The following is a 12,787-nucleotide window of genomic DNA, read 5'->3' on the forward strand; positions in this document are numbered from 1 at the left end:
TAAATCACTTTAAAACAAGTGAGTTTTATTAATTACTTTCCTTTGATGGAGAATCAGCAGGCAAAGCATGTCAATTACTAGACAGTATTTAATTCTTCCATTTTTAGCACAATAAATTTTAGGGTACAGTCTGTATCCATATCGACACATTTTGGACTTCAGCCTTATGTTAATAGTGTGAATAAAACATGACTTTTCAGACCAAATACGGCCTGCTGGTCTTTTTCCACATCGCCGTTCACTACACAGTTTAAAAACATCCTCAGTTAAAAACTTGATGAACTGGATTGTTATTAGGGTGTAGAAGAACACAGTGATAACGTTCAGCTGTGTTTCTAACAGGTTAGCTGCAACAAAGCTAAAAGAACATTGCATTTGAGTTTTACACATTGGCAAACTACAATAAACATTGCCTAACAGTCCTAATCAAAACAGTATTTTTTGTACAATATATCTTTACATTGTCAAAGTGTGTCTCGTGACCAATATGAGTACAGGTGCATCTAAATAAATTAGAATGTGATAAACACAAGTCATCTATTATAATCTGAAAAGGTAGAGTTGACATAACGACTTGTTTGTTGAATGTGTTTAACCTTGGTTAGGCAACCTGCGTTGCCATTTTTGGACAGCAATCTGTCGGCAAGTAAAGACTGAAACCTTGATATTCAGGTCTACACAAATCCTATACAACAGTTTCGCCGTTCGCACCCCAGCTACTGCCGGTGGCGGTCCGTGTATTTCACACTTAGGCCTTCAGTGGTGTCCTACTCAAATAAATACCCCTCATAATACCGTCACGCGTGTGCATTACTGGGCGTTAGTGTACAACACAGGCTGGTTTTTAGAGCATTTAAACATCAATAAACCCGCATCAGCAATTAAAACTTAAACTACATGTGATACGTGGAATCCATAAATTGTATATGAATGAACTAAAATTACAAAAACATTAAAAATAAATAAAATTCTTGTGCTCACAAAAACAGCTGTCTTCCAAAACACGTATTTCAACACAAAATCCATTCTTTCTTTCCTCAAGAAGACTTCAATGACTTGTTTTCACACCTAAGAAAAACCTACAATTTATCTCGAGAATATAGAATATTATTAAGAAAATACAATAATCTTTATAAATGGTTAGAATTGAGCTCTGAAAAGTATTTTTGAGTGAATGAATTTGGGGTTTTAATTTGTTTGTTAAAATAAATACATTTTCTATGAAATTCTAATTCATTAGGATGCACCTGTATATTACATGCACAAATAGTATCCACACTTTCTTTTGTTGTGCCTATTTGGCACAAAAAATATGTGATTAAAAATACAATTTACTACAATATTGACTGTTTTAATTATTTAAACTAGATGATTTAAACTAAAATATTACTATAAACAAATCCGTATGAAAAGAAATTCACATACATAGGTATATAGTGCAGAATGCAAAAAGTCATGAAATATATTAATCACATATCAATATAAATGGGGGGAAAAGCAGTATTAATTGGGCCCTGTTTGTACATGAATTGTGCAAATTGTCTTCTCATTAAGTGGTCCTTTCATATACTGGCACGTTTCTGAGTTCTTTTCCAAAACTAATGAGTCCAGTGTGCTTCACAAGGATAATAATTGTGCAAAAAACATTTGGAGTCAAGAAAGTCATTGTGACCTCATATTCAGTAATGGTTGAGCTCCTCTGGAGGAGGCGGCAGGTGGTAAATGTCGTCCCCTCCGACGTACGCGCTGATGCTGTTGCTCTGGCTGCCCCACTCGTAACTGTCGGCAACCAAACTGGTACAAACACAAAAGCGTGCCGTTGAGTCAGAGGTGGGCAAACGTGTGGGCCGCATTTGATTTCTTAAAGCCAAAATTTTTTTATAGTACTGCTATTTGCTTATAATTATAAGAGGCATTTTCAGAATTATGTTGCATTATTTTACTCAGTGTACATTTAGCATTTTTACTTTTAAGTGATAGCGAGTTTTCCGAAATAAAACTTAAAAAACATAAAATTTAGTGATATAAGTACGACAGCATATAACAAATAAGTCACACTGCCTTTGTAGAAGCCATTCCTAAAGTAGGCTTGTTTACATCGCTAATGATGGCTTGTTATTGCCAATAATGCTACATTCAAATCTTGCTAGCAGTTTTACAACTGCAAACTACCCTCTTTAAGTAAATTAGCTAGATAAGTACTTTCGCTAATAACACGCATTTTCAAATCATTTAAATGTTATTTTCATTATTTATTGACAAAAACAAATGAGAGAAAAACATTTAGGGGGGAAAATGCTCAATATAAGCAACAAATACCACACAGGTCCCCCGAAAAAGTAAATGCAGTAAACTGTCGGTATGTGAGAATTGATTTTTTCTTTTTTGTGATGTGATTTTCATGTGATCATGACATGCAGGTCTGTTTGCTCTCTACTCAGAAAAATGCACTCTGGCTGGTTAAAATTGTGTTTTCTGCATCCGTTACAAATTAAATGTACAGTGGACTCTTTCGCCTTTTTCTCAAATCTTTGATTTTCATGAAATATTTCTGTTCATCGCAAGCACAGAGAGTGCTCAAAATATGTTTGAAAAAACACAAATTTGCTTCTTCTTTTTTAAATCAGCATAACATGCCTTATTTGGAGGTATTGGAAGAAAACAAACTTTTAGCTTATTTGTATGATGCATAAAAAAATTAAACAATAGGAAAATTTTGCATGGTCGGGAGAGTCAGGGGATAGAGCCGTACTCACCATACTTTTTCTTTAAAACAAAACAAAAAAAGTGAAAACCCTTCCAAACCATTTGCTGGTTTTGAGTTGGAAACAAGAGGTCTTTTTTGCCAACTTTTTTTAATGTCTTTAAAACATCATAACGTCTTTAAATTTCAACATGTTGACAATATTTAAACACAGATTGATTTCTTTTGTCAAGCTCTTTTTAGTGGCCGTTTTGTTGCTAAAACAAATGTTTTCATTTTTTTCACATACCTGTTCAATGTAACGTATACCTTGGCCATAACGGAACGGGCCACATATCGCCCGCATTCCATAATTTGTCCAGCCCACCTGTAACTGCATTTTTTTAATGCTTTTTTTGACTTTTATACCTGGCTTGGATGTTCTGAGGCATGACGCTCCACGCGAGGTCGTCGTCGCTGTCATAACGTCGAGGGTTGTCAAAGAAGTAAGCCCTGGAGGAGAAGACGTGACTGGGAAGCCCGGAGCCAGTCTGCAAGACAAGATCAACCCACAATTCTTGTTTTCTTGTTGCTTCAATGAATCATCATTTCCAGTCTCCTGCACCTCCTTCCACTGAGCGTCATGCTGATAAAAGTTGCACTACAACTTCCTTTTCTTCTGACGATTAAACTTCAAGCATTGCACAAAGTAAAAGCGTCACCTGCTTTGCGGCGATCAATTTGTCCCGCCTGGAAGATGCAAAAAGGGAAGCAAAGGCACATGCTGACTGATGACTCACCCTGTCCAAATTGGGCTGGCGAACTCTGAAGAAGAAAACTACGAGAGAAGTGGGGAGCAGCTCCCATATGAACAAGATCACCCCGAAGACAACGTAGCCCGTGTCGCCCAGAGTAGACTGTAAATCCGCCTGAAGGAAAAAAAACAAACCAAATAGAGTAATTCAGAGAATTTACCCTGTTTCAATTTTCGGTATTTTATTTATTCTGGTTTATTTCAATCGCAAATGGACAAATTGGGGCTGCATGATTTTTAATTAGAAATAACCTAATTGAGATTACGATGTAATATGTGATTAATTTTTTCAGGTCATTTTCATGTTCTTATTTAAATGAACACAAAGCAATAAAGGCATCTGCATGATATGTAACACAGTACAATATCAGATTTACAATACATACGGATAAATCTTTCAGTCTTACAGTAGCTTCAGCTTTTGCTCAAATAAATGTGTTTCAAACATTAATTTATGTAAAATAGATTATTTATCGACTACTTTTAGAGCTAACTTTGCAAACACTGACTCGCGCGCTTTCAAGCATTTATAGGCTTCACAAAATTGTACCAAACCAGTGGAGTGTAAAGAAAGTAAGTCCTAAATCAGATTACAACGATAAAACAGACAAAGCTTTGACTTTATCACTTCGAATGTTCATGCCTCAAAACAATGCTAAATGCTTGTAAATATGTGGACTACATTTGTTAAGAACTTACCTAGACGACACATATAAATGAGTAACATATACTACACATAATACAGGGATAGATTTAAATAAGAGGTGGCCACAATTTTTCATCATTGCAGTTGGGGGAGCTCCATTGAGAGAGAACACACACTTCTTAACCAGACGTATAATGTCATTTTAAATATGGGAAAACTACCCTCCCCTCTGAAAATTGCAAAATTGCACCTTAAAAAAAAATGCTGATAAACTTCCAATATAAGTTTCCCCCCAATATAAACGATTTTTTAAATCTCTTTTAGCACCAGACAATTTTTAATGTTTTTTCCCCTCCCATCTTAACAACTCAAAAATTTTTCTCCACCCATTCCTATAAAAGATACATAAATACATAAGAAAACAGAGTTGACATCATTTGACATTCATGCCGCTTCTCGGTAGGCTTCCCATTGACATCCTTTCACGTCAGTGGCACTCAAAGAATTAGTAGAGGGCAGCCAAATGACTTACAACTACAGTATTAGTTCCCGGGCTGCTCTATATTACGTTGTGCCACAGATAAAGCTGCAAATGTACAATGCAAATACATTCTGAGGCTTACCTGGTCAGAAACATTGTACCAGTCGTAATCAAAGGAGTTTATGCTTTTGTTTGAGAGTCCGAGGACCACCAAGTTGTAACAGGCTCTGGATGAGTACAGCAGGATGACAATGGCTCCTACGGCGCTCACCTGGCACACCGATGTTCCCTGCAGAACAGAAAATCACAACCCATGTCACTCCACATTCAACCCGTTTGAGTTCTCATGCACTGCCCTTATTTCTCACCTTGGCTTCCAGATATATGTTAGCCAGGGACATCTTGGCGATCTTGTAGAGACACAGCGCTAGCGAGACGGCGCACAGGACAAAGAGGGTGTCGTTGATGGCCACCCTCACCAGCACCACAATGCGGGCATCTGCGGACGACGTCCTCACTAACATGGCGCACACCAGGTTGACGGCTAAAAACAGCACGCTCATGAACAGGAAGACGAGGTACAAAGGTAGCCTGCGGGGACACAGTGACAAAAGGTTCCCCATTGTTATTCCGTCTAAGCAAGTCACTGCCGCTGTTACCCGTTGCATTGGGACAGGGGTCAGCAACCTGCGGCTCCGGAGCCACATGCGGCTCTTTTATCCTTACGTTGCGGCTCTTCATGGTTTGGGTAAATAAATAAAGCTTGGTTCAGATGGACTATGTGGATGGTGTAACAAGCAGTGCATTTGAATCACAGTCAGTGATGTTTGTGTGATTGGGTGTTAGGGCGACATCTATAGCACGTGTTTGGTGCGACGGGACACGAAACGTGAATTGTGACAGCCAATCAGTTTCCGGAAAGTAAAAACAGAAAACGGAAATATAGCACGGCCTTCCAGACCTTTTCTCTATGGCTTTCGACACCTTGCAGAGTATTGCCTGATCGTACTCGATCTTATTTTATTTATTTGACTTGATTTTACTGTTTTAATGTGTTTTTATTGTGTTACCTATTTATTGTTTTATTTTTCCTGTATAGCACTTTGGAAACCTTGCGTTTGTTTGAAATTGTGCTATATAAATAAAGTGGATTGGATTAAAAGCACGTTTTCAGAGTAAAATATAACTGAACATAAAAAACGAAAGCGTTTGAAGGATTCTTAACTCCAAATAAATGTCATCTTAATGACGCTGCGTGTGACCAAACAGTGGGTCAGTCTGCTCGTTCTTTTCTTGAAACCAAAAAGGTAACAACATTTGTAAACATGAACACCGCTAAAAGCTAAATGACGAACAGCGAACGTAAACAGGAAATGCAGCGTAGCCTTCCTGATTAAAATTTCAAAATAAAATAACACAGGTTAGTAAACAAAACAAACTGCAGCGCTTCAAGAATTCTTAACATAATAAATCTCATTTTATGCCACTGTTCGTGAACGCAGCTGGATTCAAACGTTGGTTCAGTCTGCTTGCTTCTTTTCATGAAAATAATGAGTACTACTGAGCTTAACAAAAGCTGCTGCTAACCCCTTTATATGTCATCAAGTGTTTGCGGCTTCCAGTGTTGTCTTATCCGTGAAACCCGGGTCAAAATGGCACTTTGAATGTTAAAGGTTGCAGACCCCTGGATTAGGAGAAAGGCTGAACACCACAATGAAGGCGTTAACAGTGTAAATTTACCAAGCTGGGACTTTGTCCAGCAGTAAGAGGAAACAAATTACAAATCCGAGGGTTAGTTTGTCCTAACCGGGTTCTGAAGCCTGTCACATGACTGAATCCGAATGGATTTTCTTACCTATACCTCAGGAGCTCTGGTGCATATTTGGACTTGGCCTTGAACACGACCTGTCAAGAGAAAGCGTCCATAGTTTACAATAAAGTCCTCATTTTGTTGTAATGCAACAACTTATCCATGTTCACTTCTCTATTCACATTCTAGCGAGAACAAAAAATCACCAAACAGGAAGCTTGTGTTGCTTTACACTTTCCACCACACACACTTTCTACTGCTGCTAAGAATAAGCCTTCGTTAGCGGCTCGAGAAGCTATTGTTTGATACGTGAATTATGTAAGCAGATGAGGAATGAGTCACTCTATCACCCCTAAAAGCTGATGGGAACGGAGTATCTTATCTCACAGGCACCTCAGTAGGATGACTGTTGTAAATAAATTCAAATAAAATAGGACCTCACTTTTTCATCACTGAAAGTTAACAGGAAGGATTTGTTTTATTTTAATATAAATACAAAATAGATTTGGGGACATTATATATTGATTGTTAATCGTGCAAGATGAGATTCTTGATTCTTTTTCTGAATCTTTATTTTTTGGCACACCTCTAACATTTACCACGAAACATCTTTACTTTTAACAACATTTAATGAACTACTAAGGACATAATTGCTGTACCTTTGTTAATGGACTTTTTTCTCTATTCTTAATGTACAAATTGGAATGTTCACCAGTCGTTTCATTTTTTTTAAATCCATGAATTTGAGATGTGGGCTCATTAGATCACAGCACACATTTCCACTTTGCATGATTCCATTTCAGATTAGCACCGGCCCAGAAAAGCTCATCGTGTTTCTGGGTGTTGTTGGTGGACTTTGCATCACATGGTCAAGTTTTAACATACATTTGTAGATGGAGTGCAAAGCTGTGTTAACTGAAAATAATAATTCTATGTTTTATTGCAGAGCGGTCTGAGGGATTGAAGATCACAACATTTGATGTTGGTAACCTAGCCGCTTCAGTGCAGAGATTTCTTTTGATTTTCTGAGGAAAATTTTATTTCTGTTTTTATTAATGTTTCACACAATGTCCCACTGCATTTGGAAGTTGAGTTTATAAAAGGACCCGATCAAAACTCCTCAGTAAACTGCATAATAGTTGATTATTAGTCACAGAGAATAATGAACAGATGTAAGTATTGTTACAGAAGCAGTCTATATGTGTTGCGCCACCACTTGTGTGCAAATATATGTTGCTTGCATTTTGTACCGCTACAACACTGTTAACCAGTCTTTGGCCTTTAGCATTGTGCTGAACAACGGAACAGATGGCAGAACGGCAATACACCAAACCGCTGCTTGTTGTGAAGTGTGTTGAAATGACTTCATTGCTTGCGTGTAGCTAAAATTTAGATAACAAGCCAAAATAAATAAATCTGCCAAATGACAGCTCGTATCTCGAGAAGTAAAAGTGGGATAATTTTGTATCTCATTGCACCATTGTACTTTTTTATTTTTTTAGGAAGAAAATCCTCAGACTCGTTTTAGATGAGTGCTGAGACCTGCTTTACCACTGTAATGTATATTGTTGGTCATGACGATGGTACTGTAGTTTGACTGTACAGGTGTATCAAAGCATGTAGTTTCTAACGTTCATTGGAGATCTCGAGTCGACATTTTGTATATCCAACCCGTTTGCAAATGGCAGCATCATGTTGGCATTCACCTGTGCAAAGTAGAGGTTCATGAGGCTCAGTGTGAAGAACTGCAGGCACACGGGAAAGCAGTACAGCAGCCAGAAGGGAAAAGCCCCCAAAGTGTTGGCCGTCACAAAGTTCTTGAAGTAGAAGGAGAAAAGCACCGTGCGCAGGGCCGACCACAGGAGGCACAGAAACAGGAACACGGTCTGGTAGCTGAAGCGCTTGTGCCGGTAGCGCAGCACCAACCACAGTTGCACATAGATGAAGATGAAGAGCAGCGAGTAGAAGGCGCTGTACACGACCGTCAGACCCAGGGTCACGTAAGGGGGTACGGCAGGCGTGAGAGTTGGCAGTGGGAACGAATCCCGAGCCTCCTCCGGCGCCGGGGCCTCCATGGAGGAGCCGGCTTCCAACCAGCGACCGCGTCAAAAGCTGCTCAAACCGGCGGAGACAATGCGAGCACACGCGCACGCAGTCAAGAGGAGGGAAGCGGCAAGGCAGTAACGAGGCTCAATTCCTGAGCCTGACACAGGCGCAGACACATGATGGACGCTGAGGATGGCCGCTCGCTCTCCGAGTTGCACCCGCGGCGGATAAGAAGCTGCAAGCCTGCCTGCCTGCTTCCCTCCCTCGTCTGAAGGCTGGCTGGCTCCGGCGGCATGACACGCCCCCTTCCTAGTGACGTCATCGACCGCATCAGCTGACGCACGCTTGCTGTACCTTTAACCCTGTCATGGGAAGCCACCCATCACAGTAAAGGGTCCCCCGAGGCATATGCCGCTTTGCATTTACACCCAGTAGACGATTAGCTACAGAGAACTTAACTTACTTCCCGTTTGGCCATAGTGTAGTACTGTATGTATAGAATGCTCTACACTCAATTGAACTCACCCTTTATACAAAAGAGGGGTACTAATAACACACTCTTGAAACCCAGTATTTAATATAGAGCTTTGATTCTCAACCTTTCTCAGTGATGTTCCCTGTGAATTTTTTTTTCAGGCAAGCAGCCGCTATGTAGCGCAAATATTTTTTGAAGGAGGGGCGGGGGTGCAGTGCTCTGGCAAGATAGGTAAATGTATCGGAACCCTATTCTCAATAGTGATTTGTTATTTAACTGATTGGAAATAATAGATAATGACAAAATAAATCAATATTCGTGCCCTTGATAAAAAAAAAAAAGTGTCCTCCTTTGGGATCATAGTAAAGCTGTGTTCTCCAAAAGTAATCTTGACTTCATTTGAAATATTTCAAAAAAAATTGAAATATATATATAAATATATTACCCAGGTCTTGTTCCTTTTAAACAACTCCTGGAGTTCTCAGGGTGTAAAACCACTGACTTCTACACCAGACCGTCATGTAACATGTCCCTATAAACTTATATTTTACATATGTACCCATGAAGACTGAAATCACATTTCCTCTAGAAAAACATTCATCTCTAGTCCAGCCTGTCTGTGATTTTAAACACTAGGCATTTTTTCCAATGTTAAGCCTTTATCAGAGAACACCCCTTTGTATGGTAAAAATTTGAGATCTGAATTTGAATAGAGTCAAACGAGTAAGTTTTGTTTATTGTTGTCAAGGGTGAGAGTGCCCTCATCAGTGACACGGCTACGCCTGTCACTCAACACAAGAGTGCTGCAGCAGGGTTCCATGGTGTAATGGTTAGCACTCTGGACTCTGAATCCAGCGATCCGAGTTCAAATCTCGGTGGAACCTGAGTTTTTATCGTCCGACATCCTTTAAAAATGCTTGAATGTTGGTCACTCAAACTAACCATAGACATGAACGTGCGCGTGAATGCATGTTTGTAAAAATGGGCCCTCTCATGCGCAGCCCAATCCAAGTTGCAGTTAGCCTCTCCTCCAAAGTTATACGGGACGCACTTTTACCTCCCAGTGAACTAAATATGATGAACTATAAAGAGAACCAACTTACTGTGCATTATTAAAATGGAATCTCCTACGCCATCATCGGACCACCCAAAACAGCCACACGAGAGCGCTGTTAAACACATAATAATCAGATCTTTTTTGGAGTTCATTTCGAAAGTTTTTCACTTGCATCCATTCATTTTCTATCCAGCTAACTATCTATCCATCCATCCATCCATCCATGGTCGTCAGTCATTTACAGGTCACATAACAGTAGAAAAAGACAATCACTCACAATCAAATTCAAAACATCACAAAGTGGTAACTGAACCCTGGCTACCCGCATGGCAAATTTATGACTTTTTGATTTTGATAACTTGTTCATTTTCAAGATTTTATCATCCATCCGTCAATTTTCTGCGTCAAGTGTCCTTATTCAGATTTAAATGAGTTTATTTACTATCACAGGGTTTTATCAATGAATGGCTGGAAAATCTCAGTTTGTTCGAATGCCTTATTAATTTTCAAATCTTACCAAATAGTTTACAGTCCCTTGTCCTCTAAAACTAGGTCTAAAACATACATATCAATAAAGGTGTTGGACATTAAGCCCTCAGAAAATAGCCCATACATAACTATCTCATTTATACTCTGGAAACTATAAATCTCACCTCATTTGATTTTATAAATATAATCTATGAATATAAAAGGAATGTGCTCATTAATTTAAATTAGAATTGTGGAAGCTTTCTTGATTTATGTATTGTCATTCAATCTACTATCCAAACCTATGGGGTATATAGGAGAGAAACGTAATGTGGAATGTGGATGCAGCTGGCTCAGCTTTTTAAAACAAAGCAAATACAATTGTTTTGAAGAAGGAAGAGATGAGGTCAACAGGATGACACGCACAGGTCAGCTGGCATCAGACCCTGTGGCATGTAGTTGAGCTAACAGGATCAAGTATCTGTCCAGAAAACAAAAGCATTGGAGAAAAAGTTCATCTACAGCGCCCTTGTAGATGAGTGTATACTCAAGACCATAATGTTTCAATCGAAGTGGCTGTCAGGTTCTGTTGGTGGTCACTGGGCCATGCGGTGATGTCAGTGCCCTGATGGCCATCTGGCTTGCCTCCAAATTCACTAATATGGCCTCAGTGGATCTCCACACAGTGGATCCTTTATTTGGAGTCTTTATAATCCAAACTGAAGTGCATAATTCTGCTGCACAGTATAGGATATTTCATTGTGATGTCACACATTTATTATGGCGACAAAAGCTGGAACTTTCCGTGATGGTAAACAGATCCATACATCATATCTTAAAGAAAAAAAAGCACTTAACTGTTTGTGATCAATCTGGCCTCATAACACCAAACACAACACAATTATTTGGTAATGTCAGATCAAGTCAGCAGTACTTTGTCATCTTTACTTACTGCAACATCTAGCATTATCCTGGTAGCTAATAAAAATATAAAATGTCTATTGCAGTAATTCTCAAATATGTGGTACAAGTACCACTAGACTAGTGGTGCGTGGGCTTCCTCAGTCCTCTTAAATAGTGGGGCGGGCCCTGGGGGTCCGAGGCGATGGCGGGGGGTATGTGGATGACCCCAGGGAAAAGGATTTTTTTTTTGCAATGTGAAATGTAATCGTGATAAAATAAGGATTTGCATCTTCTTTTTTAAGGCACTTTGATGTACTTGGGTTTTATTCTGCTTAGACAAACCGTTAACTTGTATAAATTGAAAAATAAAGTAAAAAAAAAAGTCGTAAGCAGTAGTTAAAAGTTGGTTTATATTACTTTTGCCTTTTGTGAATGTTAAAAAGATACATTTTTAGCTATGCTTATACAAATTTTATAGATAATAATCTTATTTATGGTCGCTGTGTCAAGTGTGTTGTTTGTGTGTGTGTATGTGTGTGTGTGTGTGTGTGGGGGGTTCTCTTTCCTAAGTGGGGGGCTTTGCAAAATATAATTGAGAAGTACTGCTCTAGTGGAATGCTAAAGAATCATGCCCTAGGAACATTTCATTTGTATTAGCAATATTATTTAGATAAATAAAATAACTTTTTAAAAGTAAATTTGATTTTAGATGTTTTATAATTTTTTATATACACTTTCAAACTGTTACGGTTGTCTATAATACTGTTAAATGTGTTCATTGGAAATAACAAAAAAAAAAACTTATTCATGAGCACTTGGTCCTATTAAAGGGAAAGTCAAGTAAAAATTATCTTTGCAATAATATGTCCGATGTGGCACCATAGTATTTGAATTTATTTAATTTTCGAAATAAGAATTAAGCAGCAAAATCCTCCAATTAGCCACCTCAGGGGACAGCCGTTTGCCCCTTGGTGCTGACTAAAAATGACGGCACATTTACTCAGAGAACGACCAATCGGGACTTAGCTTGCTAGTGTCACATGACCAAACTCAGAAACAACTCGGAAAACGAGTGTGCGGTGATCGGTCCTTGCCTAAACGAACACTATCTTTTAATGGCATGGTTTATAACGGTGGTACTGTGGGCGCTAAACATATTTTTATGTGTCACTTGGCCATATGGCAACGAGTAAAAGCTTTATGTGATAACCATGATGTTGTCTTTTCCAGACTGGAGGAAAGTACTTGAGGAATTTGCTTTTAAGTTTACCCTGAAACAGTGAAGTATCTGGCCCCCCTCTCATTTCCTTTTCTAGTATTGCTATTCGATGAAAGAAGCCCGAGCGCCCCCCTCAGCTCAGCTCAACTCCGCCCCAAGTCCTTCAAACTCTGCCTGAACTTTCC

The 12,787-nt window shown here is 39.0% G+C and overlaps 1 protein-coding gene and 1 non-coding gene across 2 annotated transcripts; one reads left to right on the forward strand and one right to left on the reverse strand.

Annotated features, from left to right (window-relative positions):
- Positions 1 to 70: 70 nt before the first annotated feature.
- Positions 71 to 9,266, reverse strand: gpr137ba (G protein-coupled receptor 137Ba). Its single transcript, XM_088421248.1, has 7 exons — positions 8,141 to 9,266; positions 6,480 to 6,529; positions 4,993 to 5,215; positions 4,767 to 4,913; positions 3,484 to 3,612; positions 3,113 to 3,234; positions 71 to 1,794 (listed from the first exon to the last, which is right to left on the reverse strand). Exons 1-7 carry the CDS (start codon positions 8,507 to 8,509, stop codon positions 1,680 to 1,682), a joined length of 1,155 nt encoding a protein of 384 aa, XP_088277374.1. The 5' UTR covers positions 8,510 to 9,266; the 3' UTR covers positions 71 to 1,679.
- Positions 9,267 to 9,767: 501 nt separating this feature from the next.
- On the forward strand, positions 9,768 to 9,839 carry trnaq-cug (transfer RNA glutamine (anticodon CUG)). The gene has a single exon. It is a non-coding gene; the product is annotated as a tRNA-Gln (tRNA).
- Positions 9,840 to 12,787: the final 2,948 nt, after the last annotated feature.

Source organism: Hippichthys cyanospilos, chromosome 8 (assembly GCF_059441005.1).
Source record: "Hippichthys cyanospilos isolate Australia breed blue-spotted pipefish chromosome 8, RoL_Hcya_1.0, whole genome shotgun sequence".
NCBI classification, from domain to species: domain Eukaryota; kingdom Metazoa; phylum Chordata; class Actinopteri; order Syngnathiformes; family Syngnathidae; genus Hippichthys; species Hippichthys cyanospilos.

Coding starts and splice junctions, on each gene's coding strand:
- gpr137ba (XM_088421248.1), bottom strand. CDS start 8,509: ATGGAGGCCCCGGCGCCGGAGGAGGCTCGGGATTCGTTCCCACTGCCA. Junction 4,914..4,992: donor ACATATATCTGGAAGCCAAG/GTGAGAAATAAG, acceptor TCTGTTCTGCAG/GGAACATCGGTGTGCCAGGT. Junction 3,613..4,766: donor GGTACAATGTTTCTGACCAG/GTAAGCCTCAGA, acceptor TTTTTCCTTCAG/GCGGATTTACAGTCTACTCT.